Source organism: Pan paniscus, chromosome 4 (genome assembly GCF_029289425.2).
Source record: "Pan paniscus chromosome 4, NHGRI_mPanPan1-v2.0_pri, whole genome shotgun sequence".
Lineage (NCBI taxonomy): Eukaryota > Metazoa > Chordata > Mammalia > Primates > Hominidae > Pan > Pan paniscus.
Genome location: NC_073253.2, coordinates 142,471,060 through 142,495,021, shown reverse-complemented (window position 1 = coordinate 142,495,021; position 23,962 = coordinate 142,471,060). Strand labels below are relative to the sequence as shown.

The 23,962-nt window shown below is 41.2% G+C and overlaps 1 protein-coding gene and 1 long non-coding RNA gene across 5 annotated transcripts in view; one reads left to right on the top strand and one right to left on the bottom strand.

The window, feature by feature from the left end:
* The window catches only part of STK32A (serine/threonine kinase 32A), a 154,288-nt gene extending 146,738 nt beyond the window's left edge, over positions 1-7,550 (bottom strand). The window contains exons 1-2 of one of the 4 annotated variants that reach the window (XM_008954481.6): positions 7,005-7,550; positions 2,512-2,659 (exon numbers count right to left, since the gene is read on the bottom strand). In XM_008954481.6, coding sequence (XP_008952729.1) covers positions 2,512-2,563 — 52 coding nt within the window. In that variant the 5' untranslated portion in view covers positions 2,564-2,659; positions 7,005-7,550. The remainder of the gene's footprint in view (positions 1-2,511; positions 2,660-7,004) is intronic. The other 3 variants (XM_055112761.3, XM_003829070.7, XM_055112762.3) reach the window with 3 other exon arrangements.
* The window catches only part of LOC130541549 (uncharacterized), a 66,749-nt gene continuing 50,131 nt past the window's right edge, over positions 7,345-23,962 (top strand). The window contains exon 1 of the long non-coding RNA XR_010112233.1: positions 7,345-7,491. This is a non-coding gene — a long non-coding RNA (uncharacterized LOC130541549). The remainder of the gene's footprint in view (positions 7,492-23,962) is intronic.

Genomic DNA, 23,962 nt, shown 5'->3' with positions numbered 1-23,962 from the left:
TTTATGGGTGCTGCAGTGGGTTCATCTCATTGGGCTGAGAAGCCAGACAACAGAAAAGGTGGTGACCTAGAGGGTGTTAAGAAAGACCTGTCTGGTCCCTAAGCCTAACTCTCCTTCAACCTAGTTTTTCTAGAGTCCTTTAAAGTAACTAAAAAGGGGTATCTTATTTCCCAATTGTCACAATTCTTTGGTTATGTAGCTTTCTTGGGCATCCCACAAGAACAAAGCCTGGCTGAATCAAGGAAGAGTTAGGCATTTCTGTGTTTTCTCATCATAATGCTATTCTACTACCTTCAAATGTAGCCCAGCAAGTTAAAAGTATGCAGCTGGCCTCTCTTTTCCACCCTATTCTCTGACGACCAGCCTCATGTACAACATTAGCTCTGAGTCCAGAGGAAGCAGAGGAAACCAACTAAATGAAAAGCAAGCCTATTTGTCTTTCCATTTTAGAGACAGAAAAATTAAGTAATATCACTAGTCTCTAGATCTTTGCTTTTACTATTTGATAAGTTAAAGCAAGGCAATCACAATAGCCATGAAAAAAAAGTTTTCTTAAGACCCCTTTCCAGCTATATAATTTCAAAGTTCCTATGAACCATTCTGTAGAAATAGTAAGAATGGGCCTCCAAACTGATAGTGAATAGCTTGAAACAAGGCGTCCTGATCAGCCATATTTGGGTTTTTTTGTTTGTTTGTTTGTTTGTTTGTTTGTTTGTTTGTTTTGAGATGGAGTCTCGCTCTGTCGCCCAGGCTGGAGTGCAGTGGCCGGATCTCGGCTCACTGCAAGCTCCGCCTCCCAGGTTCCCGCCATTCTCCTGCCTCAGCCTCCCGCGTAGCTGGGACTACAGGCGTCCACTACCACGCCCGGCTAATTTTTTGTATTTTTTAGTAGAGACGGGGTTTCACCGTGTTAGCCAGGGTGGTCTCGATCTCCTGACCTCGTGATCTGCCCGCCTCGGCCTCCCAAAGTGCTGGGATTACAGGCGTGAGCCACCGCGCCTGGCCCATATTTTGTTTTTAAAAGTATTTCCATCCAAAGATTCAAAACTAAGATTGTTTGCCCCAACTACAGCAGACATAGTTGTCCCCAATCATGACAAACTCCTAATTCTTCTTTTCTTTTGTAATAAAACAGAACTCCTTATTTTTAGAAGGTTCATGGCCACCCAAGATAACAAACTGAATTTCCCAGTCTTTCTTGTATCTAGGTAAGTGGAAGTGAACAAAAGTGACAAGCCAGAGCAAATCCTATAAATAAGTGGGCATAACCTCTCCTACTTTCCACCTTTCTCACTGGCTGGAATTTGTTGTGGTTGGTTAGCCACTCTGAGGGTACCACTCTAGAAATGGGAAGAGAGGGAAAAAGGCAAGTAGTTGGCGTCAGAGTCCCTAAGCTGCTGGAACCACACATCACCTGGATTACTTATGCCTAGATTGTCACATGAGAAAGATAAACATTTCCATTTGGCTTAAGCCACTGTTATTTGTAGTTTTCATTTCAGCAATCAAACTTGTATTCTAACCCAATAAACTTTCCTTGATGATTTAGAAGCTTCTTCAGAATTCACAAAGTTGCTTTAGGATCTCAAAATGATAAACTTCTTGAGTGGGAAGGAACCTATCTCCTCACTTTATTGATAACAAAATTGAAGATAGAGTCAGTAAATAAGCTGCTTGGGCCTAACAAGTAACTGGTAGTAGGACTGGTGTCAGATTTCCTGAATTTCAGTCCATTCTTTTCCTCCCTGTTCCAATTAGCAGAGCTCTCTGGGAATTACTCGGAAGAGCTCCCTCTCAGAGGTCTGGACAACTTACTACCTGGGGCTTGGGGCATTTTTTTCCCCCAGACAACCTATAAACAGCTGCCACCTGCATACGCCAATGCTGTTCAGACATATAGGAAGGAAGAGGGACATGAGGAGGCATTGCCCAGTTCCGGCATGCCTCACTGATGGGAGAATCAGGAGGACTCATGCCTTTATTCTTGTCTTGCTGAGTCTGGCCTGGAAAGTTTCCCTTTTCTCCAATACAACTGATTCTTTTTTCTATGACGTAGCATTATGGGATTTGTCTAGTACGCAAAAGCTTGGCAGTTGGAAATTCAGAAGGCACAGCTTCATTCTATAATATTATGAGCACTGGTTATCATTCATGTACATGTTGATAATGTATTTTCTGTAACAATGAGCAATGGGGGTAACTTCAACTGCCAAGGAACAGCACAGAGGACAAACAAATCATTTAACTATCCACCACATGCCCAACTGCAGCTCCCTTTGGACAAAGGACATTGGTATAGTGGAGATTAGGAAAGCTGCCAAAGGTCCCATGGAAAGTGGAAGGTAAAACCTACCTATGAGCCTACAAAGTCCTGAGACTCACTCATGCAGCTTTGCCTTTTTCCTTCAAGGCCCTACAGACCATGCTTATGCTTAACTTATGAAACTTGAAGCATATACTTGAATTTTGCAAAATTCTATTTTTTATATGCCACTATCCCATATTTCTTACCATCTTCATTTTCATCAAACACTGGTGGTTTTCTTGAAGTGTTGGCTCCCATGGTTGAATCTGCCCAGACCTGGATCCTCGATTTATGCTATCCGGGCAGAAACACCCATCTTCGCTCAAAACATGTCCTGAAGCCTTAGTTGGATATCTAGGATAGGAAAAGAAATAGTACCCTAATAATATGCTATACTCTAGGCACCCTGAGTATAGACTGTGGCAGAAACATAAACCTCATCTGTATCACTGTAGTGAAAACTTTTGTGTTTGAAAACCAACCATGATTTCAGAATAAAAACATCAAGCAACAGGAGAAAACACTGCATGGCTCATCAATAGCAGACCTAGACTTACAAAATGGGAGGAAAGCAACATATTTTTCAAAGTATGTAGAAAAGTTTAAAATGAAGTCAGCGATACTTTATTCAACAACTATAAAATGAAAATATTGTTGAGAAAATATGCTGATTTTATACTGTCTTGTTGTTACTGGGTAATCAACAACAAAAATTTTCTTTTTTAGTCATAAAGATGCACTAGCTAGCTGTTTCTGCATACCCTGGAGGGTACTACAATGTAAAAGAAGCAAGTTCTGGGTTGGACTTGACCACACCAGCAAATTGCTGAATTTCAATATATTTCTCTGTTTTCTTCTTCTGAACTTGGGGAAGATAATGGTACTTTCCTCAATGGAGAGTTGAATGGGACAGACATACATTTAACTCATTATATATTAAGTTAAATGTATAATACACACATATATAACTCTTTGTGTTATATTTATATATTATTAACTCTGTGTTGTATTATACAACTCTTTGTTAATATATATTAACATATATATTATGTTTATATATATAACATTTATATATATATCAACTCTGTGTTGTATTATATAACTCTTTATATATTGAGTTACATAAATGTATGATATGCATACACTTAACTCATTATATATTAAGTTAAATAATACACATATATAACTCTGTTATATCATATGTATGTTATGTTATATCACATTTATATATAACTATGTATTGAGTTACATAAATGTATGATATGCATACATTTAACTGAATACACAAAACATTTTCATAGCATAAGTGCTCAAAACTGTTAGCCGCTCTGAGGCTCAAATTAAATGATATGTGTGAAAAAGAAAAAATCCTGAAAACTACGGCTTTGCTCCACTTTAAAACATAATGGTAAAGAGAGGCAGCATCCTGTGTTCCAGTCCTAAAACTGACACTGATAATGCCTTTGGCCCAGTTATGTAACCTCTCACCTCTAGAATGGGGGAAATGACAGTGTCTACCTCAGGAGTGACAAGCTGGGATCCCTATAGGAGCCAGGCAGATGATGCAAATGAGTGAGCCAGACTGGGCATTTAACATTAGTGCATTGGGCAGACAATGGTGGCAATGGCTCCATCCAAATAAAGTAATTGTGCTCAGATCAAATAGATTGTCACCACATGGAAACATGAGCCCAGATCTTCAGATCTATCCCCCAAATGGGGTAAAGGTATAGATTTTGTACAAAATAATATTTTAAAATTCTACTCAGCTATCTGGCTTAAGAAGATTTCATGCTTAGCACATATATGGTCATGGATACATATAATGAGACAATGTATATAAGGTAATTGGCACAATGCCTAGCACATGATATGCAAAGAATGAATGTTAGCTCCTGCTATTTCTAAGAGTAGCAGAATTTCCTTATTGCGTATTTTTTTAAAAATAGTTGATTTCCTCCTGAGCTCTTTACATGTGAAGGGAATATTGATTACAGGCAGAATTGGAGAAAGTGTTAAGGATGAGTTATTGAAAAAGAACTTATGAAACCCCTAAGCAAGTGTAGAAGAAAAGCTCGTTTTCCCATTAGGAAAATGTAAGTAAACCCTTCATTTGGAAGGCAGACTCATTAAGGAAATGCTACTTTTCATACTAAAAACCAACTGCTGGCAAAGTGCCTTATGGACTTTAGCAAGAATCATTAAATAGAAAGCAAAGAGTCATTAATTAGGAAGCGACCAATTAAATGGTATGAGAGAGGGAGTGAGTAGGGGTAGGTGGTCACAGGTGGCTGACGGAAGCTCAGTGGAATTATTGAGACCCAGGAAGATAGAACTCAACCATTTCTCCAGGATAAAAAATCAAAAAGAGTTTAACTCCAGCAGACAAGGGAGTTAAGAAGTAAGTGGGATGCACTTTTTATTGTGAGTGTTTTATTGTGAGTTAGGGAGAAGCAAATGGGGTGGTCTTTGTGCTTTATTATTGCATTTAAAATCCAAATGAGGGATAGTGTAAGGACTGAACCACTGATGGCACTAGAAAGAGATGAATGGTCCTAAAGAGAACATTAAGTTTTTTTTTTTGAGATGGAGTCTTGCTCTGTTGCCCAGGCTGGAGTGCAGTGGCACCATCTTGGCTCACTGCAAGCTCTGCCTCCTGGGTTCACGCCATTTTCCTGCCTCAGCCTCCCAAGTAGCTGAGACTACAGGCACCCGCCACCATGCCCGGCTAATTTTTTTGTATTTTTAGTAGAGATGGGGTTTCACCATGTTAGCCAGGATGGTCTCGATCTCCTGACCTTGTGATGCACCCACCTCGGCCTCCCAAAGTGCTGGGATTACAGGCTTGAGCCACCGTGCCTGGCTGGGAGAACATTAATTTTAAGGATTTGCAGTTGTTAACTGCAGGCAGAGGCTACATTGTCTTTTATTTTGTGCTTAAAACCTGAGTACATGTAGTTTTCACAATGCACCCCAGTCCTGTCATTCTTATATCTTTCTTCACACCTCAGGTTTTTCTCAAGTAGCCCGTCATCCTGCAACATAAGATATACCAAGCACTGACCTTGCAAGTTGTCGAATCAGAAAGAGAAAGAGGAAGGAATATTATCGCAATTTTCCATGTTTCAGAATTTCATTCTGATGTGCACACAATTTTGTTCACCAAGGACCAAGTGATTTTTAGTGGGAAGATAATATGCAAACAGGGAACCATTTTTGTATGTGTCTGTGGAAGGGGGAAGCAGATGGAACCACTGGGTGGTCGTTTAGTATCTTCTTCATTGCACCTAACATACACAATCCAGTTTAAAATTATTTTTCATTTTCTCTCCCATGTGGATAACCAAATTAGATTTTTTTTTTTTCATATTCAGAAAGAAATCTACCTTTCTCTCGCAGGAAAATGGAGACATGTCCTTTCCATTCTGCTGAAGAGCCCAGTAGAGCTGTAGGACTCTCTTTTACCAACCCCCCCAGCCCTTCCTGATCTCCAGGCACTAGGTCTGCAGTGTTACCTAAGCATCATTTTGAGATGTGAAGAGGACAGCTACCATCCATGAAAATGAAAATCCAAAGCATATGAAATGTAAAAGGAGGAGAAATTTGTCTTGCAGGGACACAGGGAGTTTTCAGAGTCTACCCTGATCTGGCCGATTATCAGATTATTAACTGGGAACTAGTTCCCTAATACCAACCTTTCATCTTTGGCCTGTAATTTGGGGGTTGTCAACAGGTAAGCTTCTCTAATCACCAAGCCTCCCTAGATAAAGAGGTGTGGTCTTCTAGGATTGGAAAACATAGGAGGTGATGCAAGAAAGTTGCAACTTTTGATTAAACATTTTAGGTTTCATTGTCACAGAATGTGCATAGACACAACTTATTTTGTTTGCATTTGAAAAACAGAACTTCTTAGTTTAAGAAATATTTTAAAAATAGGGGGCAAAAACATGAAAAATGCCCAAGTTAATAACGCTCTCAGTTAACAATTGTTTATATTTGGTCATCTTTATATCATCATTTTTATTTTTAAAGCATTTTAGGGAAATATTATTTCCACCTTAACCCTAAAGTCCAATTGATTTCCCTTTCACACTTTCCAAAGACAGCCACAATCACGGATGTGATAAACATTTTACAGTCCCCCTTCTACGATTTTACAAACATGACAAGTGTCTTAAAATAAGTCACCTAAATGGCACGATAGAGTGGATATATTTTGCATCTTGCTGTGTCTATCTACCATCATACTTCTGAAATCTAGGTATAGGCATGCTGATCCCTACAGCTCTGATTTTAGCTTTTTAAGTGCTGCATAGCAGTCCGTTGTGTGAATACACCGCATTTTATTTTTTAAGTCCTGGGGGAAAAAGTCCTTGTGGAGATGAAGCAATCATCAAAGGCAGCTAGGTTTTCCTTGTTTAGATGCTGGAGAACAAGCAGAAACACCTCCACTCACTTGTCTCAACCCAGCAAATATTTATTGAAGTCTGTCTGGGTCTGCACATGAGTCAGTGCCAGGCAGGGGAACCTGGATGGAGTGCAAAATAGCTGGAATTGGTCCCAGCCTGCATTTAGTTTTGTGAGTTATCTTGATCAGCAGCCTTTGTCTTCTCTTCTCCTTGCACTTCCTAGCTTCCTAACAGTACCCTTAGTATGCAGGTTTATTGTTATTATTCGTTAAATCTAGACCACCACTCACCTAGTCTCGATTCTTCCTTCATTCCTCCCATGAGGCTCGGAGCGATGCTTTCATCCAGGGAGCAGGGACTAAGAGAAGAACTCCAAGAGCAAGGAGCAAGAAAAGGCACCTATCTGCCCGGAAGCGGCGGAGGCTGCGAGCGCCGGGCTGGGCTGGGCTGGGCTGCGCCGGACTGAGCTGGGCTGGGCTGGGGAGGCACCTGCGGCTGCCAAGGGGTCCGAGCGCCGCCCAGCGCACAGCTACCCCGGAGGGGCGGCTCCTTGGCCAGGGAAGGAGGCGGGATCTGCTTGCCAGCGGGCGTCTCCGCTTAGCGCTCTCTCCAGAAACCGCTGGGCAGTCTCCTGGGTGAGCGCCAGACGCCTGGGGTCCGTTTGCCGCCTGCTGAGACTAGACAAGGACCCCGGGAGGGCGACGTGGGGGGAGAGGGCTACGGATGGAGGTCCCGCCGCGCTTGGGCCGGGTCCGGAGCCACCAGGACGCACAGCGGGTACTATTACGCTCCATATCACGGGAGCTGCCTCACACCCCTGCGATGTGGATTGTAATAGCCAGGCGGGGAGAAGGGGGTGCTATTACTCTCCATATCGCCGGGGATGCCTCACCCCGCTGCGATGTGGATCCTAAAAGCCGGGGGGTTGAGGGGGAGAGGGCGGTGCTATTACTCCTCATATCGCGGGGGAAGCCTCACTCCCCTGCGATGTGGATCGTAATAGTCGGGGGGGAAAGGGGGACGCTATTAATCCCCATATGGCAGGGGGATGCCTCACACCCCAGCGATGTGGCTCGTAGTAGCCAGGGAGGGAGGGGGGGTCCTATTACTTCCCATATGGCGGGGTGTGCCTCACCCTCTTGCTATATGGGGATTAATAGCATTCTCTCCCCTCTTGGATATTAGAAACAATTTCACAGTGTGTGTGTACACAGCCTGCGATATTGAAACTAACAGCATCCTCTCCACCTCCGGATATTAGGAACAATATCACAAAATGGTGTACACTCTTTGCGAGACTTGGAGTTCTATCGTGCTGTGTTTCCCTGAATATTCGTAGAAATATGACAGCGTGGGTGTACACCCACTACTATATTGGGAGTAACTTCGTACTCCACCCCCTGGAAATTAGGAGAAATATCACGGAAGGGGTGTAAAGCCACTGCGATATTTGAAATAATATCATGCCCTCACCCACTAGTTATTAGGAACAATATCACAGGACGGTGTATACCTTCTACAGTATTGGGAGTAATATCATCATCTCTTCCTTTAGATATTAGGAACAATATCAAAGGGGGTTGCACACCCAGTGTATTATTGGAAGTAATATCTCTCTTCTTCTAGATTTTACGAATCATATCACAGGCAGGGTGTACCACCCTTATTATATTAAAAGTAATGTTATCTTCTTTCGACCTGGATATTAAGAACAATAAGAAATGCGTTCTGTACATCCTTTCAATATTGGTAGTAATACCATCTTTTCCCTTCCTGGATTTAAGAAACAATATGACTTGTGGGGTGTCCACCCCTTGCAATATTGGGAGTAATATCACCTCTCCCCATGTGGTTATTAGGGACAAAATCACAGGGTAGGTGTACACTTTCTACGTTATTAAGAGTAATATCATCCACTTTCCCCCTTTATATCAGGAACCATATCACAGAAGAGGTGTACACCCCCTGTGATATTGTCAGTAATATCATCTCTTCCCCCCTGGATATTAGGAGCAAAACCACAGGGGGGATGTACACCCACTGCGATATTGAAAGTAATAGCAGCCTCTTTCCCGCTGGATATTAGGAAGTATATCACAGGTGTGTGTGCACCTTCTGCGATATTGGTAGTAATATAAGCCTCTACTATGCTGCCTATTAGGAAGAATATACAGTGGGGGGCGGGGGGGTTACAACCCCTGCGACATTGGGCATAATATTATTCTCTTTTCCCTGTACATTAAAAACTCTATCAAAGGGGTCTGTACACCTTCTGCGATATTGGGATCAATTTTATTCTCTCCCCTACTGAATATTAGAAACAATATTACAGAAGGGTGTACACTTCCTGCGATATGGCCAGTAATATCATCATCTCCTTCCCTGGATATTAGGAACAATATCACCATTTGTGTACATCCCTTGCGCTGTTGGGAGTAACATTATTCTCTCTTCCTCTTGATATTAGAAATAATATCACAGGCGGAGTGTACACCCCACCCCCTGCGATATTGAAGGTAATATCATTCTTTTTTAACTTGGATATAAGGAACAGTATCACAGGGGGTGTGTACACTTTCTTTGATACTGGGAGTAATACCATCCTCTCAACCCGTAAAGAGCAGGAAAAATACCAAAGAATGTTTGTACACCACTTGCGATATTGGGAATAACATCATCCTCCCCTCACCTGGGTATCAGAAAAAATATCATGGGGCATGGATGTACACCACCTGCGATACTGGGAGTAATATAATGTTCTATCCCCATGGATATTGAGAACAATATCACAGAGGTGGTGTACATCCTCTGCGTTACTGCAAGTAATATCATCCTCACCCCCCCTAGATATTAGGAGCAATATCACAGGAGGATTATACACCCGCTGCAACATTGGGAGTAATATCATCCTTTCCCTTCTGAATATTAGGAACCATATCTCATGGGGGATGTACAGCCCATTCCATTTTGGGAGTAATATCAATTTCTTCATTGCTGGAAATAAAACACAATATAACAGTGGTGGTGTACACACCCTGTGATATGGCCAGTAATAACCTAGACTCTCCCCCGGGATATAAGGAACAATATCAAAAAAGGGTGCATACTCCCAGCAATATTGGGATTAATATCATACTCTTCCCCCTGGATATTAGGAACAATATCAAAGAAGGGGTGTCCACCCCTTGCCATATTGACAGTAATATCATCCTCTCCCTCCCTGGATATTAAGAACAATACCACAGAGTTGGTGTACACCCACTGCAATATTGAGAGTCATGTCATCCTCTACCTCCTGGATATTAAAAACAACATCACAGAGGGAGTGCACAACCCCCGCGATATGGCCAGTAATATCATAGTCTCCCCCACTGGATATTAGGAACAATATCACATGGGCGTGTACACCTCCAGCGCTATTGAAAGTAATATCATTCTCTCTTCCCCTGGATATTGGGAATAATATCACAGGTGGGGTGTACAACTCCTGCGATATTGGCAGTAATATCATCCTCTCCCAACCTAGATATTAGCAACAAAATAACAGAGGGGTTTATACTGCCTGCGATATTGGGATATCATCTTCTCCCCACCTAAATATTAGGAACAATATCACAGGGGGTGTGTACACCCCTACGATATTGGGGGTAATATCCTCTCTCTCCCTGGATATAAGGAACAATATCACTGGGGTTCTGTACACCCCCTGTGATAGGGGGAGTAATATCATTCTAATCCCCCCTGGATATTAGGGACAATATTATGGAGGGGGTGTACACCCCTTGCCATATTGTGAGTCATATCATTTCTCTTCCCCTGGATATTAGGAACAATGTCACAGGAGGTGTGTCCCCTGTGATATTGGAATTAATAGCATCCTCTCCCCCACTGAATATTAAAAACCACATCACAGGGATGTTGTCCACCCCTGCGATATGGACAGTAATATCGTTGTCTCCCCGCCTAAATATTAAGAACAGGATCACAAGAGGGGTGTACACCCCCTGCGATATTGGGAGTAATTTTATCGTCTCTACCTTTGGATATTAGGAACAATATCACGGGGGTGGGGTGTACGACCCCCTGTGATATCGGACATAATGTTATCCTCTCTTCCTCTGGATATTAGGAGCAATATCCTGGAAGGGAGAGGGAGTACAAGCTCTTCGATATCTGCGGTAATAACATCATTTCCCTTCTTGGACATTAAGAACAATATCACTGGGAGGGTGTACACCGCCTGCGATATTGGGAGTCATATTATGCTCTCCCCTTAGGGATAAGAACAATATCGCAGGAGGTGTGTACAGCCCCTGCGATATTGCCACTAGTATCATCGTCTCCCTCCTGGGATCTAAGAAACAATATCACAAGGGGGTGTATACCCCCTGCGATATTGAGAGTAATATCTTTCTCTCCCCCGCTGGCTATTAGGAACAATGTCACAGAAGGGGTGTACACCCCCTGTTATATTGGGAGTGATAGCATCCTCTCCGTCCCTGGATATTAGGAACAACATCACTAGGGAGTGTACACCTCCTGCGATATTGAGACTAATATCATCCTGTCGCCGCCTGGATATTAGGAACTGTATCACAGAGGTGGTGTACATCCCCTGCGAAATTGGAAGAAATATCATCCTCTCCACCTTTGGATATTAGAGACAATATCACAGTGGAGGTCTACGCCCCTTGCGATATTGGGAGTAATATCATCCTCTCCCACCCAGGATATTAGAAACAAGATCACAGAAGGGATGTACACCCACTGCGATATTTGGAGTAATGTCATCCTCTAGCCCCTGGCTGTTAAAAATAACGTCATAGGGGGGTGTACACCTTCTGTGATATTGGGAATAATATCACCCTCTCCCCACCGGATATCAGGAAAAATACTATTGATTATTAATATTAATACATATAATAATAATTAAGAGTAATCATTGATAATAATAATAATGAGGACAAAATTAATATGACTTAATCATAATGCACATGATTAATAATTCATAGTAATATCATTATTAATAATGAAATACTCATATCAGTAATAACTGTTAATTAAATCCATCATAAAATGATGATAAAATAATTTATATTAGGATTAATAATATTGATAAATAACATTAATAACAATTAGTTATACTCCTACATAATCATAAAATTAAAACAATTATTATTACATAATATTGTACTAGTAATTAATATTAATATTAATAATTCCTGATTACTAATTATAATAGTATCACTCCTCATACCTCAGGGGGTGTACACCCACCTGTGATATTGTTCCTAGCATCCAGGGATGGAGAGCATGATATTAGTTTTAATATCGAAGTAGATGTACACTCACCCTGCGACACTGATCCTAATATCCAGGGGATAGAGTATGATATGACTCCCAGCATAGCAGTGGGTGTACATCCGCCTGGTGATATTGCTCCTAATATTCACGGAGAAAGTGTATGATATGACTCCCAGTATCGCAGGGAGTGAACACCTCTTCTGTGATATTGTTCCTAGTATCCGGAGGGGGAGAGGATGATCATACTTCCAGTATCGCAGGCTGTGTTCACCCACCCTGTGATATTGTTATTAATATCCTGGCAGGAAGAGGATGACATTACTCCCCATATAGCAGGAGGTGTACACCCAGCCCGGGATATTGTTCCTAATAGCCATAGAGGGCAGAGGCTGATATTACTCCCAACATCGCATGGGGTGTACATCCACCCTGTGATATTGTTCTTAATATTCAAAGGCCAAGAGGTTGATATTATTCCCAATATCGCAGAAAGTCCACACCCCCGTGTGATATTGTTTCTGATATTCAGAAGGGTAGAAGATGATATTACTCCCCATATCGGAGGAGGTGTACACCCACTCTGATATATTTCCTAATATGCAGGTGGGGAGATGATAATAGTGTTCCCAATACCGCAGCAAGTGTACACTCCCCCCTCCCGGTGACATTGTCCTTAATATTCCAAAGCGGAGAGGATGATATTACTCCCAATATCGCAGAGAGAGTACACCCCCCCAGTGATAATGTTCCCATGATTCAGCAGGGAAGAGGATGATATTTCCTTCAATATCGCAGGGGTGTAGACACCTCCAGGGATACTCTTCCTAATTTCAACGTGGGAGAGGATGATATTCCTCCCAATATCTCAGGGGTTATAAACACTCCTTTGACATTGTTCCTAATATCCAAGGGGTGGAAAGGATGATATGACTCCCTATATTGCAGAGGGTGTACACCCGCCTTTGGTATTGTTCGTAATTTCTAGAGAGGGAGATATTCCTCACAATATCGTAAACATGTGGTATGTCCACCGTGGATCCTAATATCCAGGGCGGGACATGACTCCCCATACCGCGGGGGGTGTTCACCCCGCCTGTCATATTGTTTCTTATATCCAGCGGGGAGAGGATGATATTACTACCAATATCGAAGAAGTGTATACGCCCCCTGTGATATTATTTCTAATATGCACGTTGGGAGAGGATGATATTACTCTCAATATCACAGGAGTTGCACACCCCGCCTGTGATATGATTTCTACTATCCAGAATACGAGAGAACGATATTACTCCCAATAGAGCAGGGGGTGTACACCCCCCATGTGATATTGTTCTTAAAAGCTAAAGGAAGAGAAGATAATATGATTCTTTATACTGCAGGGGGTGTACACCCACCTGTGACATTGTTCCTAATATCCAGGGAGGGAGAGCATGATATTACCCCCAATATCGCCATGGGTGTACAACCACTTTGTCATATTGCTCCTCATATTCAGGGGTTAGAGGATGACATTAATCCCAATATCACAGTGGGTGTACCTCCACCCGGGGATATTGCTCCTAATATTCAGGGAAGGCGAAAATGATATGACTCCCAATATCGCAGAGAGTGTACAACCCTTCTGTGATAGGGTTCTTAATGTCCGGAAAGAAAGACGATGATATTACTTTGAATATCGCAGGCTGTGTACCCCCACCCTGTGATATTGTTCCTAAAATCCAGGAAGGGAGAGGATGTTACTTTCCATATAGCAGGAGGAGTACACCCACGCTGGGATTCTGTTCCTAATATCAAGGGAACGGAGGAGAGCGTAATATTACTCAAAATATCGCAGGGGGTGTACATCCCCCCTGTGATACTGTTCTTACCATTCAAACAAAGAGAGGATGACATTACTCCAGATATCGAAGAAAATGTAAAACCCCTGTGATATTGTTCCTAATATCCATAAGAGGAGAAGAGGGTATTAATCCCCATATCGCAGGAGGTATACACTCATACTGATATTTTTCCTAATATGCAGGGAGAAAGGATAATAATATTGCCAATATCTCAGGGGTTGTACACCCCGCGTGAGATTGTCTTTAATATTCAAAGGCGGAGGGGATGCTATTACCTACCAATATCGCAGAAAGTGTACACCCCCCAGCGATATTGTTCCCATGATCCAGGAGAGAAGAGGGTAATGCCTTAAATATCACAGAAGTGGTACACGCTTCCAGGGATATTGTTTCTAATTTTAACGTGGAAGACAATGATATGACACCTAATATCACAGGGAGTATAAACACTCCTGTGATATTGTTTATAATATTCAGAGGGGAAGAGGATGATATTACTCCCAATATTGCAGAGGGTGTACACCCGTGTGTGAAATAGTTGTTAATTTCCAGAGGGGGAGATGATATTACTCACAGCATCGTAAACAGGCTGTGAGTCTACCGTGGATTGTAATAGCCGGGTGTGGGGGCGGGGAGAGGAAGGGATTATTACTCCCCATATGGCGGGGGGTGGCTCACCACCCTGCGATGTGGATCGTAATAGCCAGGGGGGTAGGGGGCACTATTACTCCCAGTAAGGCAGAGGGGTGTCTCACCCCCTTGCCATATGGATTGTAATAGCCGGGGGGGTGGGGGTAGAGGGGGTGCTGTAACCCCCCATTTCGCCGGGGGTTGCCTCAGCCCCCTGCGATGTGGATCGTAATAGCCAGTGGGGGAGAGGGCTTCCTATTACTCCCCATATAGCAAGGGGGTGCCTCACCCCATTGTGCAGTGGATCGTAATAGCCTGGGCGGGCGAGGGGGATGCTATTACTCCCCGAATCGCAGGGGTGTGCCTCACGGACCTGCGATGTGGATCATAATAGCCAGGGGTGGGAGAGGGGGTTGCTATTACTCCCCCTATCGCAGGGGTGTGGCTCACCCCCCTGCCATGTAGCCAGGCGTGGAGGAGGGTGGGGTGCTATTACTCCCTATTTCCCAGGGGGGTGCTTCACCCCCTGTGATGTGTATCGTAATATCCAGGGGGGGAAGTGGGGGTGCTATTACTTTCCATATCGCATGGGGGTGCCTCCCCAACTTCCCGGCCCGGGCTCGGATTCCCCTGAAGAGACACGGCCTGCGTCGCCATGGTGGTGGGCGTGGGGGTGGCGGGTCGGAGCCTGCTGATCTTAGAAAGGGAAAGGCGAGATTGCCATTAAGACTTCCCTTGGGGTTATGACGGGAGACCAAGACAGTGGTGAGAATTTTACAGGATCCTAACAGGAAAGATCCTTAAAGGACTGTGGTCTGGTAGATTTTTTTTTCTTTCTTTCTGTTTTATTGCACAGGGAATTGAGGCACAAAGACAGAAAATACTTGCCCAGTGTAGCATAACAGTTAGTGGAGAGAACCTTTGGTAGGCCCAGGTCGCCTGGCTCCCAGCCTCCAAATTTCCCAGGCACCTTTGTTGCCCTTGCTCTCTGTGGGTGGAAGTGGGGGCCGGACGGGGCAGAGATGAAGACCGAAGTGCTGGCGGTTTCTCTGTTCTTGTCCATGGCAGCTCTCCATACAGCTCTTTGTAATAATCAACACGATTGAAATAGTTTCATATTGTTTCCATCTCTAACCCAAGAATCACACACACCTAAGCCTACGCAGATTGGGCACATAGGTTGCCTATGTCATGGTGACGGTGGGCGGGGTCAATGGAGAGTGTGGGTCTATTCTAGGTGTGGGGTGAGGACAACTTCTTTTCAGCTCCACCTTTCCCTGCCATGTGGGAATGCCAGCTCAGCACTGCTAAATATTCAGATTTTTCAAGAGAAGCTGGAAACGAGAACTTTTGTATTAAATCTTCCTTATTTTTAAACATGGACAAAATTTTTAAATGTGAAACAAAAGGTGGTAAAACAAAGTATGTCTGTGGCTGACATGTCTGTTTCAGATTTCCATTGTTTGATCTATGGAGATGTAAAGTTCCACAGAGTGAAGGAATCATATTGGTTTTGTTTAACATTTTTGGGACCAGATCCTAGGATAGTGCCTGATACACCTGAAATATCTGCTGAACTTGTTGGAGTGCTAGTGTTCGCCTTATGGTCAAGAGCCCCATAATGGATTCAATTAAAAGAATATTACAAGATAACACTATTGTCATCTAGCCCTTTTCCTCTTCTTTCTCTCATTCCCATCATGGGCTACACACTACCATAGTATTTTAAAACTTGGAATAATCTTTAACTGTCACTAACTCACTTGTTTACTTTAAATTTGGGGTCTGGATGAAGAGTTTTGCCCTAAGCTGCACAATGTGATGGTGGCAGAGCTGGGTGAAAACATACCCCCAGTGCTATTGCCCTACCACCTTCTGTTGTTGCCAACGCCTTATGAAAAACCTGAGAGAGGATTAGATACTATGAATGAACATTTGGTGTTCAATTAGGGGCAAGTTGCAAAAGAGGGCTAAACACAACCAAGTTTAGGAAAAATATAGAGTTTTTAAGGAATTCATTTTTGTGAGAGAGTTTTCTTTTTAGGCAAAAAGCAGGCACCTGGCAAAAAAAAATATATATATATATATTGCCTTTGTATAACACTGGTGACTTCACAAAACATTTTGATTATCTTCATGGCATTGGAGATGCACTACAAATTTGTTGGGTCTGTAAGTCTCTTTTTTTCCCCTGGGGAAATAACAATCAAGGAAATTGAAACTGCAAGAAAGTGATCTGAGACTTGAACTGGAGTCTATGGAAAACTCTTTAATTTGGTGTTCTGGTTGGCATGGAGGGCTTTGGAGTCAAGCATTCTTTCATCCAAATGCCAGCTCCACCAATAATATATCTGAGATGTTGGACAAGTCACTTAAAGGCCCTAAACCTCAGTTTTCCATTTTCAGTAAAGGCAACAATGGTCATCTCTATCAGCTTTTGAGATTAATATCAGGATTAATGAAGGATTAAATGAGATTTTATGTATATATTGCACTTAAAACAGTGCTAGGCAGCACAGAGTAAACACTCAGAAACTGACAACTGTTAAGGTCATTTTAATTAGCAGGCCACCAGGTTATGCCCAAATACCTCTCATGTCTGTTGTCTAAATCTTTCTTCTGTTGGAATAGTCACTTTGACTTAAAATAAAACTAGCCAGTCATAATGTATTTGTTCATGTAAAGGCACGGCATACCATAGGTTCTATAGAAAAATAGTGATGCTTATTTTGCCTCATATTCATGCTGTCAAATGCAGAACTGTTTCACAGAGCTGATTGTGTTTTTATCTTTTATTTATTCAGTTGTTCATGCTCTCTTGTTGGTGTTCCCATCTTAAACATAGCTAGCTTTTGGGGAAATTCAGAGACTGCCACAAGAAGGGTGCTTGGGAGACTAGACTGCATTCTTGAAACAATCTCTGGAGCCCCCCAGTGGAGAGGGGAATGAAGTAAAGACTAAGCCAGTGAGAAAGTCTTGTCCAGAGAGATACACAAAATTTTTTACAATTAAAAAAGTAAATAATGGCTTACAACACAAATTTGAATACCATGCAGTTTCAACTATATCACTGGTGGCTTAAAACTGTATGCTGGGTTCCACTGCATTTAGACAGGGCCTGATACGGTCCAATCCCGGTCACTCTGTCCACCTTTATCTATGATCTGTTCACTCCACTCCAGCCCATCAGCACTTCTGCTCTTTGCGGATCACACTGAGCTTGTCCCCACCCCAGGACATTTGAGTGGCTCTTACTTATGCATGAACGCAGTTCTAGACTCTTCCTCATTCAGCTGTCTGCTCATATTTCTCCTGCTCAGGAAGACCTCCCCTCAACTCTTCTGATGTTGTTTCCTCACCACTTCCTCCATTCTCCACTGTACACCCTAATTCCTTCCATCATGTCACTCATCATGAACTATCATTATTTTGCTTGTGTAACAACTTTGCTGTGTTTCTCCTCATTGAGTGCAGCTTCCATGACGATAAGAACATCTCTCTTGTCCACCATTATATATACAGGACTGAATCCAGTATTTGGCACATTAAATAAATTGCTAACATAATTACATGTTTATTATTTCCATCATTCTTTCCATTGAGTAATTTAGGAGGAAAATACGAAGAAGACACCTTGTACTGCAAAGCAGTAACCATTCACTGGTGAAGTAAACAGACCTTTTACAGGGCAATGTTTAAAGGGAACAAAGAAAAGTTGGAAACTGTTACTGGACCTGAGGATTTTGTGGTTTGGATAGAGGCAGAAACCACAGCCTGAGATTGACAGGTGCCTGGCTGGGAGCCCTCACAAAGCACTGACCAAATCAGCTCTCTCTGCCTCAAAGAGCCGGAAGCCTCAGTAACATTTGATCTGTGTCTTGAAAGATGAATAGAGTGTCACTAGACAGAGAGGAGGGCATTCGAGGTTTGGAGAATGGAGGCATAAAAAGCATAATATCTGGGGAGAGTTATTAGAAGTTTAGTGTGATTGTTGTGTAGGGAGTGTAGTGATGAGGGAAAGATCTTGGAAAACCAAGTCTTCTGTGAAAAAGTTTACAGTTTAAACCATCACAGCAATAGGAAGCCTTTTAGATGTGTTAGCAGGAAAATAGACCTCATTAGAGTTGAGTTTTAGTAAGATTACTCTGCCCTCTTTACACATGACAAAGCCTTATTTTCTGCTGGCTGGATATGCAAATTACTTTACTAAAAAGATGAGTTATCATAACAAAAAGAAAATTCTCCTTAATTATAAGAAAATAATCAGGTCCTAGCACAATGTCTCATATTTAGGAAATTATCTATTAATTGTTGAATCCAACTCAATGTTCAGTTTTACCTGCTTTGCTCACTTCTACAAATACCAGCACATTCAGAGAGTACATACAATAACCTCCTACAGAAGATTTTTCTTTAGATATTATCTTGACAGAGATCATCCATTTTATTTTCCAATTTCATTGAGTGATTGGAGTTTACAGTTTCTAAACAGCCGTTACAAATTCTGTAACCTCAAGTTCATTATCTGTTTAATAACCCATTCCCACAGTTTTGATCATTTGTCTACAGTGGGGAAAACACCATGCTGGGAACTGGAGATACAAAGATAAATAAACCAGTCTTTGCTCTTGAGGAGCAAGCATTCTAGTGAGCTCACAGTACATATCATGCTGCCTTCACTACTAGTCACCCCTGTGAGTTTGACATAATTTAATTGACAGAGAGAGAGGGAAACAACCCTAGGAGGTAATGGGGACATTTTATTTCTAGGGCTGCAAAGAAAAGCTAGAGATAGTATTAAAATATTCCCTATTACATGATTATTAGAAAAATATTATTACCTGAGAAGGAGAAGGAAAGTGGATATGAGTTATGGTTTCTAATATTCTAATATGTGTGCGTGTGTGTGTGTACTCATTTATTCAACTGCATTGAGGTGTGAATAGTTTAATTGCTCCCCAGAAAACTTGCATAGTAGAGCATTGTTGTTGAGCAAAAATAGCGTTAGCATCAAATTGACCCAAGTTTATTTCCTTATTCACCACCTAGAGCTTCATAAGCTGGTGCAAGTCATTTAGACCCTGAGAGTTTTTGTTTCTTAAACTGTATAATATACGGATACTGGTAGAGTACATACTCTTGAAAAGCATTGTGTTGATTAAGTGAGATAATGCAAGAAAGCACTTAGTGTAATGCCTTGAGCAGTATGGGTACCCAATAAGTTTATTAATGTTATTACCAGATGCCTATCTTTTGTACAAAAAGTGTGGAAGTGTTTATCTCACTGCACCCTCATCAGCACTGACTATTTTGAAAGATCATTGCTGAAAGTCATACCTATGACATTAAACAATGTGGATTCTTATTTTAAGGAGATTATCATCAACTAAAAACCTGACAATTTTAATAGGGGGTAACAAGGTCATGATAGCAGAAGTGAGGGTGCTTTGTGAGCACATAAATGAAGTAGCCACTCTAGTATAGGGATGTCAGCAAAGGTGTCACCAAAAAAAGTATTCAAACTTGGTCTTAAAAATAGAGTACAAGTTAGTTGTGCAAAGAGAAGGGGATGAGAGTCTTCCAGCCATAGGGAACTGCATGAACAGCCAGAGGGAAAGCTGTGTAGGCAAGACAAAGTTAGGTATGTTCAAGAAAACCAAAGAGTTTCAGTGTAGACAGGTTATGAAGGAGGCAGGCACTATATGCACAGAAAACAGCCATTGCAGTATCCTAGATGTGATAGAGGCCATGTTCAATCGTGTCTCTTTATAAAATATGCATGGGAAACCCATAAATCATGTGTTGCTTTCTTCTGTTTTCAGGACAGAAAATAGAAATAAATGGTTTAGATAAGTTTTCAAACTTCCAGGTCTGGTTTACTGCAAAGCCAATATCAGTTTCACTATACTATAAGCTTCGACTCTGTATGACATGTGTGTGGTGTGTGCTTGTATATGTATGTCGTAATATAATTTTAATCCATTTTTCTATATCATAAATATAAGATTTTAAAATACAGTCTTAAAAAGATAACATTTCCATGAAGTTGTTTTAAAACAGGACATATCAACCTTGTCTATCTTATCTCAGTTATTCAGAGTATTCCACCAAATGTTCTATAAATGATAGCTCAAAATATATAAATGGTTTAATTCTTAAACAAATTCTATATTATAAAGAAAGAAATCAGACACTCACATCTTGATTTTGTTTTCCACATTTTTAGTTTACCTCATTCTTTTTCTGTTTTACATATAACGTAACATTTATTATCTTAACCATTTTTAAGCGTACAGTTTGGTGGCACTAAGTACATTCATATCCTTGTGTTACCACCATGATCATCCACTCATAGAACTCTTCATCTTGCAAAACTGAAACTCTGTACCTACTAAAAAATAATTTCCCATTCCCTCCTCCTCTCAACCCCTGGAAACCTCTATTTTACTTGCTATCTCTATGAATTTGACTCCTCTAGATACCTCATATAAGTGGAATCATACAGTATTTGTACTTTGTGACTTACTAATTTCATTTATCATAGTGTTTTCACAGTTCACTCATGTTGTTGCATGTGCCAGAATTTCCTTCCTTTTTAAAGACTGAGTGCTATTTCATTGCATGTACACATCATATTTTGTTTATTCATTTATTCATTAATACACAGTTGGATTACTTGTAACGTTTGGCTATTGAGAAGAATGCTTCTATGAGCATTACTTACAAATATCTCTTCAGGTTCCTGCTTTCAGTTCATTTGGGTATATACACTCAAAGTGGAATTGCTGGATTATATGGTAATTTTATTTTATTTATTTATCTATTTTTTATTTCCTTTTTTAAACTATACTTTTAAGTTCTGGGGTACATGTGCAGAACGTGCAGTTTCATTACATAGGTATACACGTGCCATGTTGGTTTGCTGCACCCATCAACCCATCATCTACATTAGGTATTTCTCCTAATGCTATCCCTCTCCTAGCCCCCCACCCCCCAACAGGCGCTGGTGTGTGATGTTTCCCTCCCTGTGTCCATGAGTTCTCAATGTTCAACTCCCACTTATCGGCGAGAACATGTGGTGTTAGGTTTTCTCTTCCTGTGCTAGTTTGCTGAGAATGATGGTTTCCAGCTTCATCCATGTCCCTGCAAAGGACATAAACTCATTCTTTTTTATGGCTGCATAGTATTCCGTGATGTATATGTGCCACATTTTCTTTATCCAATCTATCACTGATGGACATTTGGGTGGGTTCCAAGTCTTTGCTACTGTGAATAGTGCTGCAATAAATATACGTGTACATGTGTCTTTATAGTAGAATGATTTATCATCCTTTGGGTATATACTCAGTAATGGGATTGCTGGGTCAAATGGTATTTCTAGTTCTAGATTACTGAGGAATCGCCACACTGTCTCCCACAATGGTTGAACTAATTTGCCCTCCCACCAACAGTGTAAAAGCATTCCTATTTCTCCACATCCTCTCCAGCATCTGTTGTTTCCTGACTTTTTAATGATCACCATTCTAACTGGCTGTAATATGACATCTCATTGTGGTTTTGATTTGCATTTCTCTAATGACAGTGATGATGAGCATTTTTTCATGTTTGTTGGCTGCATAAATGTCTTCTTTTGAGAAGTGTCTGTTCATAGACTTTGCCCACTTTTTGATGAAGTTGTTTGTTTTTTTCTTGTAAATTTGTTTAACTTCTTCATAGATTCTAGATATTAGTCTTTGTCAGATGGGTGATAGATTACAAAAGTTTTCCCCCATTCTATAGGTTGCCTGTTCACTCTGATGATAGTTTCTTCTGCTGTGCAGAAGCTCTTTAGTTTAATAAGATCCCATTTGTCAATTTTGGCTTTAGTTGCTATTGCTTTTGGTGTTTTAGACATTAAGTCTTTGCCCATGCCTATGTCCTGAATGGTATTGCCTAGGTTTTCTTCTAGGGTTTTTATGGTTTTAGGTCTTACTTTAAGTTTTTAATCCATCTTGCATTAATTTTTGTGTAAGGTGTCAGAAAGGGGTCCAGTTTGAGTTTTCTGCATATGGCTAGCCAGTTTTCCCAACATGATATATTAAATAGGGAATACTTTCCCCATTTCTTGTTTTTGTCAGGTTTGCCAAAATCAGTTGGTTGTAGATGTGTGGTGTTATTTCTGAGGCCTCTGTTCTGTTCCATTGGTCTATATATCTGTTTTGGTACCAGTACCATGCTGTTTTGGTTACTGTAGCCTTGTAGTATAGTTTGAAATCAGGTAGCATGATGCCTCCAGCTTTGTTCTTTTTGCTTAGGATTGTCTAGGCTATGCAAGCTCTTTTTTGGTTCCATATGAAATTTAAAGTAGTTTTTTCCAATTCTGTGAAGAAAGTCAATGGTAGCTTGATGTGGATAGCATTGAATCTATAAATTACTTTGGGCAGTATGGCCATTTTCATGATATTGATTCTTTCTACCCATTGGCATGGAATGTTTTTCCATTTGTTTGTGTCCTCTCTTATTTCATTGAGCAGTGGTTTGTAGTTCTCCTTGAAGAGATCCTTCACATCCCTTGTAAGTTGTATTCCTAGGTATTTTATTCTCTTAGTAGCAATTGTGAATGGGAGTTCACTCATTGGCTCTCTATTTGTCTGTTATTGGTATGTGTTTGTTATTTTTGCACACTGATTTTGTATCCTGAGATTTTGCTGAAGTTGCTTCTCAGCTTAAGGAGATTTGGGCTGAAACGATGGAGTTTTCTAAGTCTACAATCATGTCATCTGCAGAGACAATTTGACTTCCTCTTTTCCTATTTGAATACATTTTATTTCTTTCTCTTGCCTGATTGCCCTGGCCAGAACTTGCAATACTATGTTGAATAGGATTGGTGAGAGAGGGCATCCTCCTTGTCTTGTGCCGGTTTTCAAAGGGAATGCATCCAGTTTCTGCCCATTCAGTATAATATTGGCAGTGGGGTTGTCATAAATAGCTGTTATTATCTTGAGATACGTTCCATTGATACCTAGTTTATTGAGAGTTTTTAGCAAGAATGGGTATTGAATTTTGTCAAAGGGCTTTTCTGTATCTATTGAGATAATCGTGTGGTTTTTATCACTGGTTCTCTTTATGTGATGGATTACATTTATTGATTTGCGTATGTTGAACCAGCCTTGCATCCCAGGTATGAAGCCGACTTGATTGTAGTGGATTTTTTTAAAATTATACTTTATGTTCTAGGGTACATGTGCACAATGTGCAGGTTTCTTACATAAGTATACATGTGCCATGTTTGTTTGCTGCACCCATCAACTCGTCATTTACATTAGGTATTTCTCCTAATGCTACCCCTCCCCCAGCCCCCCCACCCCCTGACAGGACCCAGTGTGTGATGTTCCCTGCCCTGTGTCCATGGGTTCTCATTGTTCAATTCCCACTTATGAGTAACAACATGTGGAGTTTGGTTTTCTGTCCTTGTGATAGTTTGCTGAGAATGA